General features: G+C 45.9%; 1 protein-coding gene across 1 annotated transcript in view; it reads right to left on the reverse strand.

Moving 5' to 3' along the window:
- Positions 1-24,783, reverse strand: part of LOC126234590 (cholinesterase 1-like) — a 117,426-nt gene that overhangs the window by 81,226 nt on the left and 11,417 nt on the right. The window contains exon 2 of the mRNA XM_049943305.1: positions 10,421-10,561. Coding sequence (XP_049799262.1) covers positions 10,421-10,561 — 141 coding nt within the window. The remainder of the gene's footprint in view (positions 1-10,420; positions 10,562-24,783) is intronic.

The following is a 24,783-nucleotide window of genomic DNA, read 5'->3' on the forward strand; positions in this document are numbered from 1 at the left end:
TGCGCTGCCCTTAGGGCTCAGTTCGAAGCGGGTCTCATCACTGAAGACAATACTACACCAATCAGTGAGCTTCCAAGTCGAAGACGTGTCTGGACACGCTCCGAACAACGGTCCGACGATCTAAAGCACCTGTTTGACAAAATTGGCACGATATCCCTCAGGATAACATCCAACGACACTGTCAATCAATGTCAAGCCGAATAAATGCTTGCATGAAGGCCAGAGGTGGATCAGTGCGTTATTGACTTAATCAATTTGTCTTCTCTTACATATATCATCAGGTTTTTCTGAGGTTGGAATAATTTGTTTGTCTGTACATGTGGAGCATATCTACCGATTTCCATCTCATTCGGATAATTCATTTCTACTGCGTTAGAGAGTAAGTTCACTGGAATCATGCAACGACGCGGGACTGAGAAATATGTTTGTAGAAATATACAAAACCTGGATAGCTCTTTCGCTAAGAAGATGAAGGTACCGAATGCCCATTTGAAATAAAGATTCAGTATGTGAATATTTGGTAGCTAATGGATTTTTTTATTTGCTTCGTTGGCTAATTTTCCTCGCTTTCTGCCTTCGATTGTATGGTAAAATATTAATCGGCTCGCATTATGAAGAAAGTGTTACGTCCTAGTACTAGCCGATTAGCATTTTACCGAACAGTCAAAGACGGAAGGAGTAAAGAATAAGGTTTATTGTCCCATCGACGGCGAGCTCATTGCAGACAAAGCACAAGCTCGGATTGTTTCGGTACGAAGAAAGAAATCAAGGCTGTCCTCTTCGAAGGACCCATACTAACATTTCACTTAAACGATTTACGGTTACCAATGAAAACCTAAGTGTGGACTGCTAGACGATATTTTGAATCACTGTTCTGAATGCGTCAGCTGTGACGAACCACTGTGCAACGTAACTGGGAGCTGTATAATCACACATACTAACTAAACTCCGTCCGAACAGGCTTTGTAAGGCCCAACGGTATCGACTGGCCCCCGTGTCATCCACAGCCCACAGGCGTCACTAGATGCGGATATGGAGGGGCATGCGGTCACTACACCGCTCTCCCGGCCGTATGTCAATTTAAGAGACCGGAGCCGCTACTTCTCAATCAAGTAGCTCCTCAGGTTGCCACACAAGGGCTGAGAGCACCCCGCTTGCCAACAGTGCTCGGCAGACCGGCTGGCTACCCATCCAATTTGTAGCCCAGCCCGACAGCGCCTAACTTCGGTGATCTGAGGAGAATCGGTGTCACCAGTGCGCAAAGCCGTTGACTATAATCATACATAAATTTACATAAAAATTAATGGCAATACATCCAAGTACGTAACAGTAATAAAAATAGTCCGTTAGCCTAAAATAATTTAAAAATGTAAGCATAAAAACCAAAGGGGCAAAGATAAACAAGGCTAGAAGGTGTAATGTGTATACGATTTTGATAACATTACTGTTGTGGTCATCATTTCGAAGAATAGTTTGCCCTCTACGCAACTGCATCCTAAGAAAACTCCTTCTCCGAATAAATACTGCCTCCTACATCTACTAGAACGTTATTAACATTATCAGGTCTTCATCCCCTTTTACAGTTTCAATGCCTCGCACTTGTCTCCATAATCTAACTCACTACTCCTTGACGCCACAGCATGTGTCCTACCGACCTGTTCCTTCATTTAGCCAAACTGTTTGCCGCGCGGGGTAGCCGTGTGGTCTAGGGGTGTCTTGTCACGGTTCGCGCGGCTCCCCCCGTCGGAGGTTCGAGTCCACCCTCGGACATGGGTGTGTGTATTGTCCTTAGCGTAAGTTAGTTTAAGTTAGATTAAGTAGTGTGTAAGCTTAGGGACCGATGACCTCAGCAGTTTGGTCCCATAAGACCTTCCACAATTTTTCAAATTGTTTAATAATGCTCTTTCCTCCCCAAGTCGGTTCAGTACCTCTTCATTTGTTGTTCGATCTGCCAATCAAACCTCCAATATTCTTCTCTAGTATCACATTTCATATGCTTCACTTCTCTGCTTGTCTGTACTCTTTACAGTCAACATTTCACTTCCTTTAGAGCTACACTCCAGACAAGAACTTCCGTTAAGAATTCCTAAAATTTTCTCATGACATTGTTAGTCAGCAACTTCTGTCATCTATACTTCGGTTATCGTCAGTATCATTGCTTCCCAAAAAGCAAAACCCTTCTACACATTTTAGTATTTCATTTTGAAAACAAATTCTCTCAGTATCAAGTGCCTTCATTTTACTACACTTCATTACCCGCGTTTTATTTTTGTTGATATTCATTCCTTTTTAGAGTCATCATTCTTCTGGCTGGTTCGTTGCGGTCAGCCACGAATTCCTCTTTTGAACCAACCTCTTCATCTCAGAGCATGACTTGTACCTAACGTCCTGCATTATTACTCCAATGCTCCAGTCTCTTTCTTCCCCGACATTTTGCATCTCCCTTTGCAGCTCCCTCTAGTATTGTGTCTTACACATATCGCATCAGTCAATCTTCTTACACATGTCCCATCATTAAGTCTCTTCTTCTTTTCAGAGTTTTCCGTGTGTCCCTTCCCTCGCCGATTATGCAGAGAACCTCCTCGTTCCTTGTCTTAGCAGCCCACCTAAGTTTCAACATCCTTCTATAGCGCGAGATTTCAAACGGTTCGATTTACTTCTATTCCGGTCTTCCCACAATCCATACTTGATAGCCATACAAAGCTGTGCTCCAGATGTACACTTTCAGAAATATCTCCGTCAAATAAAGGCATACGTTTCGTTCTAATAGAATTCTTCAGGCCAGGCATTCCCTCTTTCCATTTACTAGTCAGCTGTTAATATCCTTCTTGCTTCGTCCATCATGTGTTAGTTTGCTTCCAAGGTTGCAGAATTCCTTGGGTTTGTTAACTTTGTGGTCCCTAAATTTGAAGTTCGTTTATCATTAATTTCGTTTCTGCTCCTTCTCATTACTTTCGATTTCCTGTCAGTCCATATTTTTCACTCGTTATACTGTTTATTGCATTCATCACATCCTGTAATTGCTCCTCACTTTCACTGAGGATAGCCATGCTGTCAGCGAATCTTATCATTGATACCCTTTCACCCTCAGTTTTATTTGAACTCTTGATCCTTTCTTTTATATCCGCCATTGCAACATCGATGTTAAAATTGAACAGTAAGAGTGAAACACTACTTCCCTCTCTTATACTGTTTTTAGTCCGAGTCCTTAGTTTTTAGTTTTCTTTACTTCTTATTGCTCTTGATTCTTGTATTTATTGTCTATTACCATCTTTCCCTACAGCTTACTCTTCTTGACCCAGCATTTAGAACAATTTCACCATTTTACATTGTCGAACGCTTGTTACGTTCGGCTACATTGAGACCAACAACGATGGAATTTTTATGGACGAGAATGCGCCATTTCACCAGGTCACAAGGTCACTGCTTTCAAAGACAATTCGAGAGAATGGTTTGGTCACCCACATCGCTGGCCGTGAATCCCATCTAACAATTATGGGAGGTAATCGAGGGGTAAGTTCGAGCACAAAATCCTTCACGGGCAACACTTTCGCAGTTATGGACGGCTACCGAGGCAGCACGGCTCAGTATTTCTGCGGGGACTTCTAACGGCTTGTTGAATTCACGCAACGTCATGTCGCTGCAATAAGCTGGACGCAAGGAGCTCCGACACTAAATTACTAGGTATCCCATGACTTATCACCTCAGCGTACAAGTTTTCTTTGCGTAGTTCCACTGCTAACATTGGTGAGGTGAGTATTTTTAATACATATGATACTAGACTCTTAGTTGAGAATTTTTACATGTTTTTGATTCAGGTTTTTCTGGAAACATAAAAATTACATTTTTGTAAAATGTAACTGGCTTCAAATTCACTAACGCACGTTTGTGCATGAGGTACGATTCAGGGATACAGATATCGTAAAATAACGTGGCACCAGTGGAGAAACCAATTCTCGTCCTGAGCACTGAGCGAGTCCACCCCACAGTTCCAAATGAGCGGCCGCCTCTGTTGACTATCACCTCACGACCTGTGCACTTTAGAACATTTTTGTTGCTCTATCTTTACTGCACATCACGGCGGCACTGCAGACCTCATGCACCGTAGCTCCTAGGAGAGTGCTTCTCAAGCAGCCACGTTTGATCATATACAGTGGCATTACATTTGTGTTGGAAAGACAAATGCGGAAAATTCTTATTAAATAGTGTGCTTCAGATGGTAACCGTAAACACTAGCTGGTCCAACTGCATGATGAGAGCAAATATAGCATTAAGTTAACTGAATTTTCCATTGCTGCATAGCAGAACAGGACAATATTAAGTAGGAAAACCCTCCCTAATGTTCTGCAAAATTATATTTGATTGGTCACAAACTGACTTTTTGCTTTTTAGGCCATCTTCAGGCGGCAGCTGAATGTTGCAAACACAAATGTGCTATTAACACCGATACTATTTTTACAGAAGATACATAATTGACCTACCGTTAACACAGGAAAACGATGCATTTTTCCTTATGACAAACAAATAATTACATAACAAACTAGGAGGAGGGGGAATTAAGATTTTTTGTGGAAGTATATTTAACGACTGATGAAAAGGAAGATGATTTTACTATTTGAACCCAGTATTTTTAACGAAAACTTAATTTAACAGAGGGGAAAACAGAAACAGTCACTTAATACTAAGCTAGCATTCCGAGTCATGTATCTGTTCTCTGTCTGAATAGGCCCGGAAGGCTCAGCGGTACTAACCGACCGCCATGACATCCTCAGACGATTGTCATCACTGGATGCGAATATACAGGGACATGTGGTCAGCAGATCGCTCTCCCGACTGTTGTCAGTTTTCGTGACTGAAGACACTTCTTCCTAATCAGAAAGCTCCTCAATTGCCCTCATTAGTGATGAGTGCATCCACTTGCCAACAACGCTCGACAGATCGGATGGTCACCCATCCAAGTCCTAGTCAAGCGCTTAACTTCGGTTATCTGATAATGTGTTTGTTGGTTTCCAGTGTTTCCAGTAGAATCGTCTTTCTGATTTTCTAAACACAACGCAAAACTTTACATTATAAATCAAATGAACAGGGCATTTTTTATTTATTTATTTATTTATTTATTTATTTATTTTGTTAATTGGCGATCAGCAATATATTGGTCAGACAGGCTAACCTATGGCAGTTAGGTTATCTGAACATGAGAGAAGCAGTGGATTAAGGAGAAAAGACGACCCTGGAAGTACAGCAAATCAAGAAACTCTTGACACGGAATGTGAGCTTAGTATTAAATGATCAGACACAGTTTTCTTCTTGTTTTTGTTAAATTAAGTTTACGCTACAAGTACTAGATTTTAATTACATATCCATCTTATCTCTGATCAGCTGTTAATGTATCTCAACATAAAAACTTTATCTTCCCCCCCCCCCCCCCCCAGTTTCAGTCAATGTAATTATTTCTGTGTGAAAAGAAAAACTATTGTTTTTCTACGTAAACACTCCATCTCATTTCTGAATCTACTGTACAAATAATAAGTAATGTTTATCTGTGCTTTATTTCCATGTCAGGGTGGCATTTGCAACCTACATCCTCAATTACACTCCTGGAAATGGAAAAAAGAACACATTGACACCGGTGTCTCAGACCCACCATACTTGCTCCGGACACTGCGAGAGGGCTGTACAAGCAATGATCACACGCACAGCACAGCGGACACACCAGGAACCGCGGTGTTGGCCGTCGAATGGCGCTAGCTGCGCAGCATTTGTGCACCGCCGCCGTCAGTGTCAGCCAGTTTGCCGTGGCATACGGAGTTCCATCGCAGTCTTTAACACTGGTAGCATGCCGCGACAGCGTGGACGTGAACCGTATGTGCAGTTGACGGACTTTGAGCGAGGGCGTATAGTGGGCATGCGGGAGGCCGGGTGGACGTACCGCCGAATTGCTCAACACGTGGGGCGTGAGGTCTCCACAGTACATCGATGTTGTCGCCAGTGGTCGGCGGAAGGTGCACGTGCCCGTCGACCTGGGACCGGACCGCAGCGACGCACGGATGCACGCCAAGACCGTAGGATCCTACGCAGTGCCGTAGGGGACCGCACCGCCACTTCCCAGCAAATTAGGGACACTGTTGCTCCTGGGGTATCGGCGAGGACCATTCGCAACCGTCTCCATGAAGCTGGGCTACGGTCCCGCACACCGTTAGGCCGTCTTCCGCTCACGCCCCAACATCGTGCAGCCCGCCTCCAGTGGTGTCGCGACAGGCGTGAATGGAGGGACGAATGGAGACGTGTCGTCTTCAGCGATGAGAGTCGCTTCTGCCTTGGTGCCAATGATGGTCGTATGCGTGTTTGGCGCCGTGCAGGTGAGCGCCACAATCAGGACTGCATACGACCGAGGCACACAGGGCCAACACCCGGCATCATGGTGTGGGGAGCGATCTCCTACACTGGCCGTACACCACTGGTGATCGTCGAGGGGACACTGAATAGTGCACGGTACATCCAAACCGTCATCGAACCCATCATTCTACCATTCCTAGACCGGCAAGGGAACTTGCTGTTCCAACAGGACAATGCACGTCCGCATGTATCCCGTGCCACCCAACGTGCTCTAGAAGGTGTAAGTCAACTACCCTGGCCAGCAAGATCTCCGGATCTGTCCCCCATTGAGCATGTTTGGGACTGGATGAAGCGTCGTCTCACGCGGTCTGCACGTCCGGCACGAACGCTGGTCCAACTGAGGCGCCAGGTGGAAATGGCATGGCAAGCCGTTCAACAGGACTACATCCAGCATCTCTACGATCGTCTCCATGGGAGAATAGCAGCCTGCATTGCTGCGAAAGGTGGATATACACTGTACTAGTGCCGACATTGTGCATGCTCTGTTGCCTGTGTCTATGTGCCTGTGGTTCTGTCAGTGTGATCATGTGATGTATCTGACCCCAGGAATGTGTCAATAAAGTTTCCCCTTCCTGGGACAATGAATTCACGGTGTTCTTATTTCAATTTCCAGGAGTGTATTTGCTGGGTGTGTTTCAGTCCTCGTCTTCTTCTACAGTTCTTATCTTCTACAGCTTCTCTACCATGGAAGTTGTTTCCTGATGTCTTAACACATACCATGTCATCCTGTTCCTTCTTCTTGTCAGTGTTTTCCAAGTTTTTCTTCTGTCGTCGATTCTGCAGAATCTTCCTCATTTCTTACTTTACTTTTAACTTGTATTCTTTAGAATCACACTCCGCCGGCCGGTGTGGCCGTGCGGTTAAAGGCGCTTCAGTCTGGAACCGCGTGACCGCTACGGTCGCAGGTTCGAATCCTGCCTCGGGCATGGGTGTGTGTGATGTCCTTAGGTTAGTTAGGTTTAATTAGTTCTAAGTTCTAGGCGACTGATGACCACAGAAGTTAAGTCGCATAGTGCTCAGAGCCATTTGAACCATTTGAACCAGCCAATCACACTCCAATTACTTCGATTCTCTTCTGTTCCTGTTTTCCTACAGTACAGTGCCTCAATATCATTCAACGCTGTGCTCCAAACGTACATTCCCTGAAATTTCTTCCTCATTTTAAGGCCTGTGTTCGACAGTAGTAGACTTCTCTTGTGCCAGAATTGCCCTTTTTCCGAGTTCTAGTCCGCACTTTGCGTCCTCCTTCCTTCGTTCGCCATGGGCTATTTCGCTGCCTAGGTAGCAAAAGTCCTTAACTTCATCTGCTTCGTGAAAACCAATACTGATTTTAGTTTCTCGCTGTTCGCGTTTCTGCTATTTCTCATTACTCTCTTCTTTCTTCAATTTACTCCAAATGCACATAATTCACGTGCTCTACTCATTAGACTGTACATTCCATTGCACAGGTCCCGCAGTCCTTCTTCAGTTTTACTGAGGATAGCAATGCCAGCAGTGAATTTTATCATTGATATCTGTTCACCCTACAGATGACTGATGAAGCCGAAAACCGGTTTGTGACGAAATAAATATAATGTCTGTGTTTTCGTATTTAATGTAACTACAAGTATTCTCCAGAGCTTTACTACCTCAGGAAAGACATGGAATAAGGAGAAGAATATTTTATATGCTGATAATATTGACACATAGGTTGTCAGGGAACAGTTGCATAATTTCTATGATACATTTTTTTACATTGTCAGTACGGTAATACATAATATCATTTTTATTTTATGAGTTTTCCTTCTGACCTCGCCTGGCTGGATTTGTTCTGCTCTGGCTGATCCATTGTTTATGAGAGTATTTCTTTTTCATTACTGTAGTAAGAAACTGTCAGTTTGAAAGTCTGTATTTTTGTTACGAATTGTTGATTGCAGTGGCATAGCTTGCTAATACGATTGTTTCAAGACTCGTTAGCTGTGGCTTGTAAGTGGTTCTGCGGAGCTGCAGCGGCCTGACTGCTCACAATGGAGCCCCCACCACTACGATACCCCCTCGCTTACTGCACCGTACATGCAGGTGCTGGCAAATTATTTTGTGTGCACTCTCCTGGTCTGTTCGAACACTGGCAGTAAAGGAAAATTTCTTCATTAGTATTTGGCCAACAAGGGGAGGACGAGTGTCGGCGTAAAGATCCCGAAAAAGAGTTCATGCTTCAATGTTCTGGATTAAATTCCAAATCACTCTGTAGTGTTTCATGGCATTTAAGGGTAAGTGATACCGTTGACGATTAGCCCATCGGATGAAGACGTTAAGCCTAGTGGTCCCTTTCGTGCTATTTCAGTAAAGCAAGCTACGTTATAGCACCAGATTCCACCCTCTACCTTCTTTCATCGTCTTATATGGGGTGTTAAATACGTAATGCAAGACATATTTTTTCTGAAAGGGGGTTGGTTTTATTCAGGATTCCAATACACAATACTATTCCCCACTATTTTGTCTACAAATCCCTGTTTTTCAACATAATCTCCTCTCAATGTGACCGTCTTACACCACATTACGGGGAGGTTCTGTATCATTCTACTGGTCGATGTCGGAGTCAACGTCCTCCTGCATCAATAACCTCACCGCCATCCACGTACTGTTTCCCAGGGAGTGTGTCCTTCATCGGGTCAAATAAATGGAAATCGGAAGGTGCGAGATCTGAGCTGTAGGTTGGGTGAGCTTTGTGAGCTCCTCTCAGACGCGCAGACTTGTGTGAGCCTTGAGGTGTCATGGAGAAGAAGTTCGTTTACATTTTGATGACGACGAACACGCTGAACTCGTTTCTTCAATTTCCTGAAGGTAGCACAGTACACCCCAGAGTTGATAATTGAACCATGAGAGAGGACATCAAACCATAGATCACTGTCGTCATGACTTTGCCGGTTCCGAGTGTGGCTTTTTCTTCGGATGAAAGGTGGTGTGACGCCACTCCATAGATTGCCGTTGTGTTCCGGTTCGAAGTGGTGAACCCATGTTTGTTTCATCGCCTATGGCAATGTTCGAGAAAAAATTAACACGATCAGCTTCGTAACGAGCAAGCAGTTCGACACAGATGGTCCATTTTTGCTCTTCATGGTCTCTTGTTAGGTGCCGAGGAAACTAGTGAGCACACACCTTCGAGTACCGCAACTGGTGGACGAATGTGTCAACGCTATCAACAGTGACGGTCAGTTGAGCAGCGAGGTGTTCGAATGTGATTCGTCGATCAACCCGGATGAGAGTCTCCGCATGTTCCAACGTTGCCGGAGTCGCAGCTGTGTGCGGCTGCCAGGCACTCGAGAGATCGGACAGGTTTTCACACCCTTGTTACGATGATGACAGACGCCTCGGCCAACGACTCATCGTGCTTTTGTTCAACAGCATGTCTCTTTAGACATACTGCAAGTGCCTATGAATATCTGAGATGCTTTGTTTTTCCTGCAAAAAGAACTCAATGACAGCTCTCTGTTTGGAGCGCACCTCTGTACAGACGCCATTTTGAAGGCTACGTATAGCGCCGTCATCTGTCGGTAGTTCATGAAACTTCAGGTGCAGAAGCGGGCATGTTCCGTGGTGACCCACAACAAGTAACGAATTTCTTCAAGAGGCCGAGAAAAATAATGTGTTGCATTACTTCTTAACGCCCCTCGTGCAACACATCCATGTCGTTACATTTTACTCATATCTGTTACAGCCACCAACACCCAACACATACGCTTACCATACAGCTATGGCAACTGTGTCTTTACGTCCGGAGGAAGAAATCTGTTTCCGATTAGGAGGCTGAAAAATCCTAGCGGGCCTCTAATCAGCAAAAACATACGATCCTTTATTTCCTTCTTCTAACAAATCTTGTGGAACTTCTCCAGCTTCTTACATTTCATTCACTAAGGTGCCGTGTCCACGTTGTTTATGAGAGATTCATCCTCACTAGAATATAAACTAATCTGTTATATGTGATTGGCTAACAATAGTGAGACGACGGCGAGTGGGCGTTTTACGTAGTGAAATGTGTACGTACCTTGTATCTGAGCGAGCCGACCGGCGGCTCAGCATAGGGGATGCCGCTGAAACTGACGTAGGGGTAGCCGTACACCGTGTGCTGGTAGCGGCCTCGAACCCAGCCCTCCTCCACGTGCACCGCCAGGTGTCTGCTCACATGCTGCGCAAGGAAAATGTGCATCTCGTCACATGTGTCAAACATTAAACCTGGACTTACATATTACCATACAATATAAAACTTCGGCATATATAGAGCAGATGACATTTCAAAGGTTCATTGGTTATACAACTCAAAATAGCCAAATTGGTAACATATTAAACGTTTCATTCTTTGTGGTCATTACTGGTTTCAAACATTATGTGTGTTATCAGATGACTGTCTGGTATCGAATGGAAGAACTATCAGGTATCTCTTTAATGTTTACAGTGTCATGTGCCCTGGAATGAAAAACAATTTTGAACTGTGAAAGACTAGAGACGATATAGAACAAACTGAAGGTACCACTGTAAGTTAAATGTATGGGACTTATTTTTGCTATGTGACGAGAATTTTGGAGTGAATACAGTTATGATTGCAGTGTGTTATTTTGTTTAGAGAGTAGTCATCATTTGCATTTGCACAAACAACACTCTGATCTCACACGATCATAATGTGTTTCAACACGCACTCGTAGCATACAGAGACGCTGCAAAGTAAGGATGCACGTTGTGCAGTTTGAAATACGCGACACAAAAACAACGTGCTTTATTTTACTATACCTGAGCAATCATACTAGCAGGTGGTTAACCCTGCTGTAATGAGTGGCACTCAGTGCAGGGCAACAACGTTTGCCAAAGAGAAAGATCCCGCACCCCATGCTATTTAAACGCATATTTTAAGTTTGAATAAGGTTATTTCGCTGCTCGATCGTACGATCTATGACAGTATCTAGTAGATATCAGATAGACTATCAGAACAAAACCAATTGGACACCCGTATTTAATTCGAAACTGACCACTAGATGTGAAGAGCGGCCTACCCACCAATATAAAAAGACGTACATGAAATGTATTCGGACTACCATCGGCTGTATAATGAATGACGACAATGGAAATCTGCGCCGGACCAGGACTCAAACCCGGATTTCCCGCTTATCGTGAGCGGTTGCCTTGCCTTTAGGCTACCCGAGGGAGAGGCGCGGACAGACCCAAACTTCCACATGTCCTCACCCATGCGTCTACTATCTGTACTCGTACATCCATTATGTATATTCCCGAACAGAAAAGACATTGTAATAACAAGTCGCTTGTTCGCTGCATAGTATAAAGCAGTGCCTGTGTTGATCAGAAGTACGATGCAGTCTTCTTCGGATATGCATACATGTCGGAAGGAACATTGCATCGTACTTCTGAAAAACACAGGCACTGCAATATCGTTTCGAATACAAAAGACGGGGTGGAGTACTGTGTATAATAGAAAACCAGCAACAGCAGGACTGGTCGATCAGGAGAGCTAAGCGATTTCGGACGTCGACTAATCACTGGCTGTCACCTGAGTAACACAACCATCAGGATCGTTTCAACACTTGTAAAGCTACTTAAGTCAGCTGTTGGTGATGTAATTGTGAAGAGCAAAGGAGAATGAACAATCAAAGATGAAACAAGACCAGGTAGACATCATGTGTTGACGTACAGAGACGGTCGAGCATGGTTGAGGGCTGTTGTAAAAAGTCGCATGAAATCAGTGGAAGGAATAATTCTTGAATTCTAAAGTTCTACCAGCACTCCACATAGCACAGTGACTGTGTAAAAGGAGTTGAAAAGAATGAATCAAACATTTACGTAGTCAGTGCTGAGAGTGTGCACTAAAAAGGTGTCAAGAGCGACACCACTGGACACTGGATGACTGGAAGCGAATGATTTTGACTGATGAAACACCCTACGCCCTGTGAAAATCCAAGGGTTTGACAAATGCGTCGAGAACCTAATCTGCCTTCGGGAGGAGGACGGTTCAATCCCGCGTCCGGCCATCCCGATTTAGGTTTTCCGTGACTTCCCTAAATCGCTCCAGGCATATACCGGGATGGTTCCTTTGCAAGGGCACGGCCGAATTCCTTCCCCGTCCTTCCCTAATCTGATGAGACCGATGATCTCGCTGTCTGCTCTCCTTCCTAAACAACGCAACGCAACCTAATCTGCCATATTGAGTCCTAAGCTCTGCTTAGGACTCGTTTTTCAGTTGAGTTCTTTATATTCATACAACTGCTTCTTTTTTCTCCCAAGGGCTCTTTAATTTTCCCGTGGGCGGTATCTATCTTTTGCCATAGTGAAATATTTGTCATCCAGCCATTCCTGTCGGTTTCATTTTTTAGACGTTCATATCTCTTTTCGTCTCCTTCATTTGCAGAATTTTTAAAATTTCTACATTCACCAGTTAAATTAAATATCTCCAAGGATTTCTACTTAGCCTTGACCTTTTACCTTTTGGTTCTCTGCTGCCTCAGCTATTTCATCTCTCAAAGGTTCGCCTTCTACTGTATTCCTTTCCCTTTTTGTAGTCAATCGTTTCCTAATGTTTCTTCCGAAACTCTAAAAAACGTCATGTTCTTTCAACTTATCCACATCTCATATAGTTAATTCCTACCTTTTTGCAGTTTCTTTAGTTTTAATCTACAGCTAGTAACTAATAAATAGTGATCAGAGTCCACATCTGCCTCTGCAAATATCTTACAATTTAAAACCTGATTGCGAATTCGCTGTGTTACAATAACACAAACAATGTGAAACCTTCCATTGTCTCTAGGTCTCTTCCATGTATACAGCCTTCTTTGTCAATTCTTATACCAGGCGTTACCGATGATTAAATTATGCTCTGTGAAAAATCTACCATGCAGCTTCCTCTTTCATTGCTTCCCCCCAGTCTGTATTCACCTGTTATTTTCCCTTCTCTTCCTTTTCCTAATATCGAATTATAGCCCACCATCACAATTAAATTTTCGTCTCCCTTATCTCTCTGAATTATTTGTTTTATCTCATCACACATTTGATCAGTCTCTTCGTCACCTGCACAGCTTATTGGCATATAAACTTTTACTACTGTGAAGGCTGTGTGCTTCATATCTATCTTGGCTACAATAATGAACTCAATATGCTGTTCATGGTAGCTTACTCGCATTCCTGTTGTCTTATTCATAATGAAACCTACCCCTGCATCACCCTATTTGACTTTGAATTTATAACCCTGTTTTCTCCTGACATACGTTCTGTTCCTCCTACCACCAACTTCCCTAAATTCCTCTTTTAAACTTCAGCCTCACCATTTCTTTTTATAAATTTTCTAGCATACCAGCCCGATTAAGTGATGTCGCATTCTACGCTCCCATCCATAGATCGCAAGCTTTGTTCCTCCTCGTGAAGCCATCCTACTGAGCAGATCCCGCCCCCTCTTACCCCTAAAAATCCAAACGGGCGACTGTTTTACCTCCGGCGTACATTATCCAAGAGGATACCATCATCATTCAACCATACAGTAGAGCTACACGCCGTAGGAAAAAATTACAGCTATTGCTTCCGCTTGCTTTCAACCGTTCGCAATTCCAGCACAGCAGGGCCATTTCGGTTGGTGTTACAGGGCCAGATAAGATGATCATCCAGATGGTTGGCTCTGCAGCTAATGAATGACTGCTGCCCTGTTCGGTAACCACATGTTTGTCTAGCCTCTCAACCAATAACCCTCTGTTGTCGCTGCACCTATTTAGGGCTATCTGCATCGCTGAGACCCGTGAGCCACCCCTCCAACGGGAAGCTCCATGGCTCATGGGGACTCTGCATAATGTTTTTTTTTTTTTTTTTTTTTTGTATTCTAAGGGGTGATTTATTCCACCGTGTACAAACTCTAGGGATTGATCGGTGAGAGGATACAGAACAAAACAGTTTAATGACTTATGTGCGGAAATCCGTGGTTTCCATGCTAAAGACCATTTACTCTATCAAACTTTGTTACAGGAACTGCGGTCTAATATGCGCTGCACCATGCAGCCACAGCTGCAGTATGCATGGTTTCCCCCTAGAGGGTGGTACTGTTCCTCATACGTCGTGTCCTAACGCCCTATCCTGTCAAAGTAATTGGTAATGGTGTGTCCCATTCTCTTCTCTTGCTGACTCACCTTGTAGTGGATGTGCTACAGTGTTGTACACCCTGGTTCCGTATTCGAATCGAGAGCTTGCCGACATGGTGCTTACTTACGGAAAGACAAATGACAATGGGCGGCGAGCAGCAAGGTTGTATCAGGAGACCTATTCACGCCGAGAACAACCACAGCATTCAATGTTCGCAAGAGTATTTCGCCGTTTGTCTGAGACAAGGTCATTTCAGGAAGCAGGACATCATGAAGGACATACCCGAATTATTCGGACACTGACTTGGAGGAAAATGTTGTAACACCCCACCCGTCACTTATCTGGTTTTGGCGTGTGTTCACCCCAGCTAATTGACTAACAGATCAACAGGGAGTGCAAAACTGCCGCAATATCGGATAACGCAAAGAAAGTAATAAGGCCGTGTGACTCCTGATTGAACTTCAGTGGCAGTGTTGACATTAATTGATTCAGAATTGATCACTTTTAATTAAAAAGGGGTGCACATTGATGTTATATTCAGCTATTGAACACCAGATGCAAATGTTGAAAATAAAATTAATCAAGAAAATGACTTGGGATTTCAACTACTTGATTGAAAACAGATGCAGTCGATTAGCACAAATTTATTTTAACTCCTGACCTTCAATCATCACATTACAAGACTCTCCTATCAGGCAGTGGTAATAAATTGCGTTTGCGTGGAGTAAAGCGCGATAACTCAAAAGTAATTGCTATCAACTGACCCAGGCGTAATGCGAAGTGCGAGAAGGATTCTACAATACACGGCCCATGAAACCCGAAACCTTGCCAACGTGATCCAACAAATTAATCAGTGGCCGGAGCAGGCGCAATATCACCAAATATAGTGTGGCGGAGCGGTGTCGTTGTGCGGACATCGGCCGACCTTGTGGTGCTGCTATTCACCCCTAGCTATCTTGCTCAGTACATAGCTGAACCAAAACTTCCTGTCTCCAAGCTCAATCGTTCCATTTGCTAAGTCCTAAACTGCAGAGATGCTCACTCTTTCTCAGGCAAGCTGAGTAAAGAATGCCACATCCGCACCGTAGGCAAGCTGGGAATAGAAGGCCTCTACAGGGACTTCTCCCAGTCAGCTCTTCGCCTCAGTTTCCCCTCCAGCAAAATCACTTACGCCAATTGCAGTGCAAGTCGCGTTAATTATGTGTCGCTTCCCAGCACTGATCAATGCGTGCTCTGTGAAGTGAACAAATTCACACAAAATTTCCCTTTCTCTCAACTCCTGCTATTTAGCTCCTCCCAGGCCACCCATCAAGGTTAGCGTCTGCACAAACACCAATTTTTCCGGAATTCTGACTCCCAGGAGAGTACTTCAAATTCCTTGGTCCTACATTCCCATCGGAGGCCAGCGTATTTCATTCTGACGCTCTTTACCTGATTTACTTCAGACTCAGCGGACCTTGAATTCAGTGTGAAGTTGCTATAGTCATGAACACACATATTTTGAACTCTGTTGACTGCTCCACTGTAGCTTTGCGCAGCTTTCTCGCATGTTTCACTGAAAACAGGACGACGGACATTTATCAACAGGCGTGAAAGTTCTACGCCTGCTTCCCGGTGCACCAGCATGGGGTCAACCACCCACTCAGTGTCACTTGTCTTAAGGCAGCTGGAGGCCGCTCCCCGTTACCACTTTCTCAGAGCTTGGGCCGCCCTATGCTGCCTATTGTCGCTTCCCTTCGCTGCTCCCCCGCCGGCCACAGTAACTCGAATACTTCCCTGGTATAAACTAGCCTCCAGGAAATCGACGCGTTTCCACAAAGTTTTCATGTCATGTGAATTACTTTAAAACCATCACTCGACATTAATTATTCCAATATTTCCATACTATACCCTCTACAAAATGCATTGTGCCTTGTCAGTCATTTTTGTTCAGCCCTACTGTTCGCTCAACTTGAATTAGGTGATCTTTAATGACTTCATGTAAGGGGCATAGTTCTTGCCATCTTACAATGTTATTAACACTGTGGAAGGCGACCGTTGTGTCAATACCAGGAAGTTGGCTACTAGCCTTATCACTTACAATGTTGCAGATAACGACAGACTTCCCACATCGAGAGCAGTTTAGTCACTGGTTCCTTCGCCAAGGCAACCACGATTCAGGGATTTGTACCATCCATCCCATTCGCAGATGAGGCCACCTTTACGCAGAGTGGTATCTTCAACTTTCTGTGGGATAGAATGCAAACCCCCCATGGTATGGTGACATCGAACCCTTAGCATCTGTACAACAGGAATGTGTGGGCTGGGATAATTGGCGACCGTATTTCGGGACCAGTGTCCCTTCCACGTCGCCTAACAGGCCGAAACTCTCGGCGTTTCTTGTGGGTGACTTTTCCTTCCCTGCTGGATGAAGTGGAATTGACGATTCGAAGGCTTATGTGGCTGCTACATGATGGTGCTTCAGCCCACTTAGCGATTAACGTCCGGATGCAACTCGTGTCTTCCCTGGTCGATGGATTGGACAAGGTGGTCCAGTTGCATGGTCTGCTCGTTCACCGGAGCCATCTCAGAAGTATCGTGTATGCAGAGCCCATTCCAGATGAGGAGACACTCGAGCAGTGTATTCACACTGCCTTCGGCACTGTTCGGATGCAGCCTGGCCGATGTGAACGTGTGAGAGAGAGAACATGCTACGGCGCGTACATGTATGCCTTGAGACACGTGGAAACCGTTCTCAACGCATACTGTAGCTGTGGCTGCGTGGCACAGCGCGTGTTAAACCGCAGCCTATGTAATAAGGTATAATGGCATAAATGGTCTCTAGCATGGAAACCATGCAACTCTTGACACAAGTTAATCATATATTTTTTTCGTCTTATCGATCAGTCCCTAGAGTTTGTACCTGGTGGAAAAAATCACTATGATTAGATTGCCTAGGTATTCCATAAAATGCTGTATTTCAAAGCTGTCCTTTGTTTTGGAAAATTCATCGGTTTATGGACAGTAAAATTTACTTTAAAATTACTGAATGAGTATCATTTTCAGTAGTTATTAGATGTGCCATGAAGATACACCGTTCTTCACATCAGGATGAATTACAACATCGACTGAGTGCACGAAATATTGTTGCATGATCCACGGGTGCTGTATTCTGATGAAAAACAAATTCAAAAACCAATGCATGTAAATTGAAGTGGGATCACTGCTATCAGTTGTAGCAGGACATTAAGGAGAATGGGCGGCGACGAGCGAGAATGTTTACCGGACCCGGATTCGAACCCGGGAGCTACTGCTCAGTTTTTGTTTTTGTTGATCTCATTTTGTTCGTTACTGTTCGTTCTGTGTGCTCGGGATGGACGTCCCATGACGCTTGTTCAAGTTCACCATTGATCGAGTAACTCAGCTTTTTTATTGCCGAGGGCAGCAAACCCACTGACCGACCACGCTGAGCTACCGTGCCGGCGCTTACTATGTAGGTGCGGTAACCACTGCGCCATCCGAGACACTGCGTTAGCGAAACTGCACGGTCCATGTCGGTACGCCTCGCGGCCGATCCACCCGACCACCAAGCGCCACCTACCCGCAGTCCTTGTCCATTACACTGCTGTTCGCTACTTACTTGCCTAGTAAGCTGGAGATATACGGGTTATAATTCCGGTACACATTTTCGCTCGTCGCCGCTCATTATGCTTAATATCCCGCTGCAGCTGACAGTAGAGATCTCCCTTTCATTTACAAATAGTGTTTCACAGCTGCGGTACCTGCGAGGTGTCTGTTCTTTCGAAGAAAGAGAGACCATGCATTCAAATAATCAAAAATCTATCTCTGGAAGGTTCTAAAAAGAATAGCGCAAACGAGAAACTTTGCGAGAAATGCGAAGCAGCAGTGTGAGCATGAAGAGCTCAGACGATAAAACAGTACTAAGCTAAATAGGGAATAAGTATATATTTGGGCTGTAGAAAGGAGATAAACTTAGAGAGATAGTTATGGAAAGGGAAGATGGTATGGATGTAGATGAGACTGGGCGTGCGCCAAACAGCACAGGGAGACATAAGTCACAGCACGCATCTTGCATGAAAAATGCTGTGAGACGAGGCGGCCATTTGCGTGCACTGCAATAACTTTCAGATTTCTTGAATACACTTATATGATTTCCAAAATCGATTTACGCGTTTCGACACTCCATCATAGTCAAAGGCTATAAAATGAAATATACAACTGGTATCAAAAGACACGAAAAAATGTTAGTTTCACTACTGGTTAGAGATATTGTAAGTGAGCGGAACATGGTGTTTTAGCTTACGCATATTATGTGAATCCTAGAAAATTCTCCTACAGAAAGATTCCACCTTGTCAAAATTCTTAACGAAGAGACAAGTGGGAACTGCTGGCACGGAACAAATTAGAAAGCAAGTGGACGAAACTCTTAGGTGGCGCTAGATTCGCGGTACAATATATATTTGTTTGTTCACAACTAGTTTTCTTCAAAGTAACATCGCATAAGCCAATTCCAGCAGTAAACGATTTAGGGAAATCACTTCGCAATGTTTTACAAAGGTCTCACAGTTTTCTTTGCACAATAGAAAGTAATACATTGGAAGATGTAGGTGGGCGACGCTGAAGTACCTGGCGCAAATTGTCTGTTAAGAAATATAATTTTCGGCAACTTACAACTAAAACATTTTAGGTATTAAAGAACAATTATTAAGATCTGTGGAAGAACCAAACATAACAGAACTGTTCCAACTGGTGTGTAGGAAATATGAAACTAGCGAAATATATGTAGACGTCAAGAAAAATGTAAAGTTGAAATACGGAAGAAGGGAGGTGTTGACAATTGCGCATATTTTCGAAATATCGCTTTCACAAATCATGATTCCAAAGTAAGCACACCATTCCAGACATTTGGACAAAGCCCTAGCCGCAGCTGTAGTACAGCTTTTCGTCAGATTACCAAAGTGACCCGCTGTCGGGTTTGATTAAGACTTGGGTGAGCGACCGTCCAGATCTGCCGAGCACTATTGACAACCGCGGCGCTCTCAGCCCTCTTGAGTCTAATTAAGCAGGTTTGCGACTGAGAAATGGCGATTCTGGTCATGAAAACTCATAGCGGCGTGGAGAACAGTGTTCTAACTACTGTCTATCGCTATCGCTTGCGCCTTGTCCCGCGGTGACGCAGGGTCGGCCATGGTTACCCGGATTTGGCATGTTAATGTTAAGGGGTGGCCAGATGCCCTTCCTGCCGCCACCCCACACCCCCCGGGACGGAATTAGTGTACCCCAGCTGTCTACGTCTAGTGTAAATCATGAAATAGCGTGAATGTGTTTCAGATGTCTGCGAATCGTGTAACTGAGGCGGGACGTGGGCACCAGCCCGGTATTCACCTAGTATTATGTGGAAAACTGTCTAAAAACCACATCCAGGCTGGCCGGCACACCGGCCGTCGTCGTTAATCCGCCAGGCGAATTCGATCCGGGGCCAGCGCGCCTACCCGAGTCCAGGAAGCAGCGCGTTAGCGCTCTCGGCTACCCTGGCGGGTACAATAGTGTTTTGACTACATACGCCTCCATATCTGCTGATAATAGGTACCATTGGGCCTTCCGTGGCCTATTCGCACGGAGTTCGTATTTATAGGATATTGAAGTGCCTGTGTAATTCAGAAATACGACGCGATTTTCATTCGGACATGCACGCATGTCCGAAGTAATAAACACTACACCTACTACAGCTGTTACGAAATACATTGAATGTATTCGTAGTTGCCATCAGTTGTATAATGGAATGACGACAATGAAAATTTGTGTCGGGCCGGGACTCGGATTTCCCGCTTATCGCGAGCGGTCCCCATAGTATTGGGCTATCCGAGCACAACTCACGGTCAGACACAAACTGTGAGTGCATTTAGTGTATTTCATAACGACTGCTGTTTCCGCAGTGCCTGTTCCTTTGCACATGCATGCATGTCCGAAGGAACACTGCATCATATTTCAGAATAACACAGGCACTGAAATATCGTATTTGTCTTCCGACAATAGGTAGGCGGCTTTCAATTAAAAGTGTCTCCCCTGTACGGGAATATACATATGAACGTACGAGTGCAGGTTGTAGACCAGTGATTGACGATCTATGAATGTTTGTGTCTGGCCGTGAGTCGTGCTCGGATACGGTAATGACGCAGTTTGCTTTCGGTAATGGCGAGGCGAGCACGCCTTGTTTGCGTCGCGCCTGATGTGTGGCTTGCAAGCGAGCGAACGTTTGTTTACATCCGCTTAACGGCTTGTCTTCGTGTCCGAATTCACCGACCATCATGGTGTTTGCCTATTTCCAAGCCACCATCAAATTAACGTTTCCTCTGGATCACGAACGGGCCAAAGCATTATTAGGTTGAACGATTAATAAAAGACGAAATGCATCTCTCGCTGTAAGTACAAGAAACTGGCTAATGAAGAACTGTGCGCCGACGTTGTGCGGCGCCATGCTACTAACGATCTCAAGTTCAGATACTCAGACGGCCATATAGGAGCTGCAGTGGTTGATCACGCTAGTTTTGGCCTTCGAGCGATGCGAGTTTTCGAGTTCCCAATTGGGGTGCCGTCGGACGTTGTGGTGGCCGCCATTAAATCTTACGGCAACGTGGTCGGTCACGTTGCTGAAACATCGAAGACGTTCGAAACATATCGTGTTCTCAACGGTGTCCGGCAGATAAAACTGAACTGACGGAGCACTTACGTTCCTACTCGGTAATTGCCAGCTGCCGAGCTCTCGTCATGTACGATGGACAGCCGCGCACTAGTGCATATTCGGGCCAGGAAGGCTACGTGCATTCTGAATGTCTCCGACGTGGACTGGTTCAGAGACCGATCGGAGACGTATTGTGTTACCTCTGTTTTACGCGTCTGTGGCGGGGCTGTCTGCTACGCCCGCTCTGAATCATTTGGTACCGGCGTCGACTCCTCTCGACAACGCGATGGACGTTTTGCCTATTTTCCCTTCACTGCCGCTGCATGCAGTACCAACGGACTATGGCCGTCAGCCGACGCAAGCCGTCCGTCCCCATCCCACTGTTGATCATCAAGCTTTACGGACCTCCGCTTTTCCGCCGTCTGGCCACATCTCGGAGGATAGAGTAACGTGTTGGGAAGCAACGGTCACCGAGGAAACGGAAGAGACAATGCCATACCCCTCCTGATTACTGCTTCCATCGGATGTACACAGGATGACGACCTGCTGGTGATGACTGACGCGCTGACCTCTGACAACCTGGCATCTAACGACGCAACTTCTTTCCCCGACTCTGTGTCCATTCAACATCTACCTCCGCAAACCGACGTTGCCCAGGGTGAGTCTGATGCGGTTGCCTCTCTTTCTGTGTCTGACGCTACCTGTGGGTTCCCCTTTGATAGTGTTCCGCTGAACTGGCCCAGAGAGACATCTTTCTGCTGGGTCGATGCCGAGGCTGGACGTTCTGGAGGTGTACAGAGTGATGAAGCGGCCTTGGTGGGGTCGGCACCTCCCCTCACAGTGATGTGCGCTTCCACGGGGGCCTAACAGGGAGATCCATGTGCTTCCTCCGTGTCTGAATCACCCATCCTCCTGCCGAAGGCTGATTTTCCGGCTTGTCGCATAGCCACGGTCAATGGCAATACTTGTAAGCCACAAACATGGCATGCTGTATGCCGCGGACCCCGAAATTGCACCCCTTCAGCATGAGGACGTTTTAACTTTATGTGCTCCGTAAGGTTTTACAGCAGATGTCTTTCATGTTTCCACTGCTGGTAGTAGGGTGGCGATCCTCCTACGTGACGGTATGCTCGCTGATTCAGATGCCTATCTCACTGATGCCAGAGGTATTGATCTCACGTTTAGTGGTCGGGATAGTCAACGTCTATGCGCCATCTAGTTCGGGTCGCTGTCGTGAACGCTCCACCTTCTTCTCCACGAAAGTCAAGCCTCTTTACCAGGGTCGGCAGGATACACTTATCATGGGAGGCGATTTCAGCTGCAGCAAGCACCCAAGGACCAACTACCACGTTACTCTCCATGCACAGTGCTAGCGAAAATTCTCCAGCACCTCAGCCTTGAGCATTCTTGGGAACATGTTCGTAGTGACCATCCCAGGTTTACACATTTCGATCGTGTTTACGTCTCCCGCAATACTTTTAGTGGACTGCAGGCTGCTGAAGTCTGGCCCATTGGGTTCTCTGACCATGACGCACAGATCTGTGCCATCAATCTCTGCCGCCAAAGGGTGGGGCGCAGCCGTAGACCATGGAAACTGAACACGATCCACCTTACCACACCCGACTGCTGGCAGCTCGCCGAGACCACGTGGATAGCTTGTCGTAGACGCCGAGATGCATATCAGTCTGCCGTGTCATGGTGGGAGCTCTGTGCAAAGCCTGCCTTCCGCAAGGCATTGATTGGTTATGGAAAGAGGGTCGCGGCGTGGCTGCGACGGACTCAGGAATTCTCTCATCATTCTCCGGGAATGGACTATGATACCGTACTTGCTAGAGCGCCAGCCGATGGTGAATCGTGCCAAGGCACAGCTCACATCCCTCTCTCGCCGCCACCTTGAAGCAGCGATCGTCAGGGCGCGTAGACACGACGGGTTAGTGCAGCAGCGTCTACCTATGTGTCATGTGATAGCGGAACAGCGTCACTGTTGGAGGACTTTGATTAATGTCCATATGACCGATGCAGGGGGGCGTTTAGATACCCAATGCAATGTAGGGTCAGCCCTCCATGCACATTACGTTCCACTGTACTCTGAACAACGTCACCACTCCCTCAACATTACGGCAGTCTCCAGACTCTCTTTTGGCTCGGTTACCGTGGATGCAACGTTGGATCTGCTTGCTAACGTAGCGGAGGACAAAGTTCTTGATGTTATGCAGGCGCGTTCTTCGAACAGGTCGCCTGACGGCCTCCCACTGGAGTTTTACCGGACATTTCGACCTTTCTGGCGACAGTGTGGACGGATATTTGTCATGACCTTATATAAACTCTTGTGCAGACCCCAAGGGGATTCCTCGACGATCTTCTCATTCCCACCCACTAAGCCTCGATGAACCTCACGGATATGCGATTACCGTCCGCCGGCCGAGGTGGCCGAGCGGTTCTAGGCGCTACAGTCTGGAATTGCGCGACCGCTGCGGTCGCAGGTTCGAATCCTGCTTCGGGCATGGATGTGTGTGATGTCCTTAGGTTAGTTAGGTTTAAGTAGCTCTAAGTTCTAGGAGACTGATGACCTCAGAAGTTAAGTCCCATAGTGCTCAGAGCCATTTGAACCATTTGGGATTGCCGTCCGTTGACGTTGTTCAGCAGCAACACAAAGATCTTTACCCAGATGTTGGCTGCACGGCTTAAAAGGACGGCGCAGTACGCGATTTCTCCTGATCAAACTTCTTTGGGAGGTTCCAATGACACCAGTACTGTCCTCTGTGGCTATCGGGACATAATCGCTCTTGCTCACACTGGTCGTATGCCAGGGCATTTGGTAGCTCTTGACTTCAGCCAGGCGTTCAGTCTGGTCAATCACGACTACCTGGAAGGGGTGATCTCCAATATGGGATACCCTGTTACTACTGTCGACGTCGTAATGCGTCTCCCTCGTGGAACTTTGTCCCATGTACTCTACAACGGCCGTCTCACTCCTTCCAACTCCATACGTCGATCGGTGGGTCAACGCTGCCAGCTCTCTGCACTGTTGTATGCTTTCAGTATGGACTAGTTGCTCTGCGACCTCCATTAACGTTTGTCAGGGATGTCTCTTTGGTGGCCATGTATCCAGCTGCAACGCTTATGCGGACGATCTCATCATTATTCGTAGCGGTGCTGAGGACATGGAGTCTCTGGCATGGGTTACCACCTACAGTGGAGCTTCTGATATGTGTCTTAACATGTGAAAATCGAGCGCCATGTCTATAGGTGCGGTGCTTCCTGCGGATTGCTCTGCTCCATTGCGTGTAGCTAATACTATCCGATGCTGAGGACTCTATTTCGCACGTGACGCGCGGTGCACGACTGCCCTCAACTGCCGGGGCCCACTGTTCCAGCTACGAGGTGGGCTTTTAGAGCTCAGTTTACTAGCACTCGATCTTCTGCAACGGACACAATACGTAACGTATGTTGGGCGTGACGTATCCTCCATGTGGCACAGACACTTCCTGTTCCTCCGCCCGTGTCTTACCACACGCTAGCGGCATTGCGTTCATATGTTTCCCACGGCTTGCTGTTCAAAATAAAGTACGAGACACTCACTCTCCCGCTGCGCAGGGGCG

Source organism: Schistocerca nitens, chromosome 2, assembly GCF_023898315.1.
Source record: "Schistocerca nitens isolate TAMUIC-IGC-003100 chromosome 2, iqSchNite1.1, whole genome shotgun sequence".
Lineage (NCBI taxonomy): Eukaryota > Metazoa > Arthropoda > Insecta > Orthoptera > Acrididae > Schistocerca > Schistocerca nitens.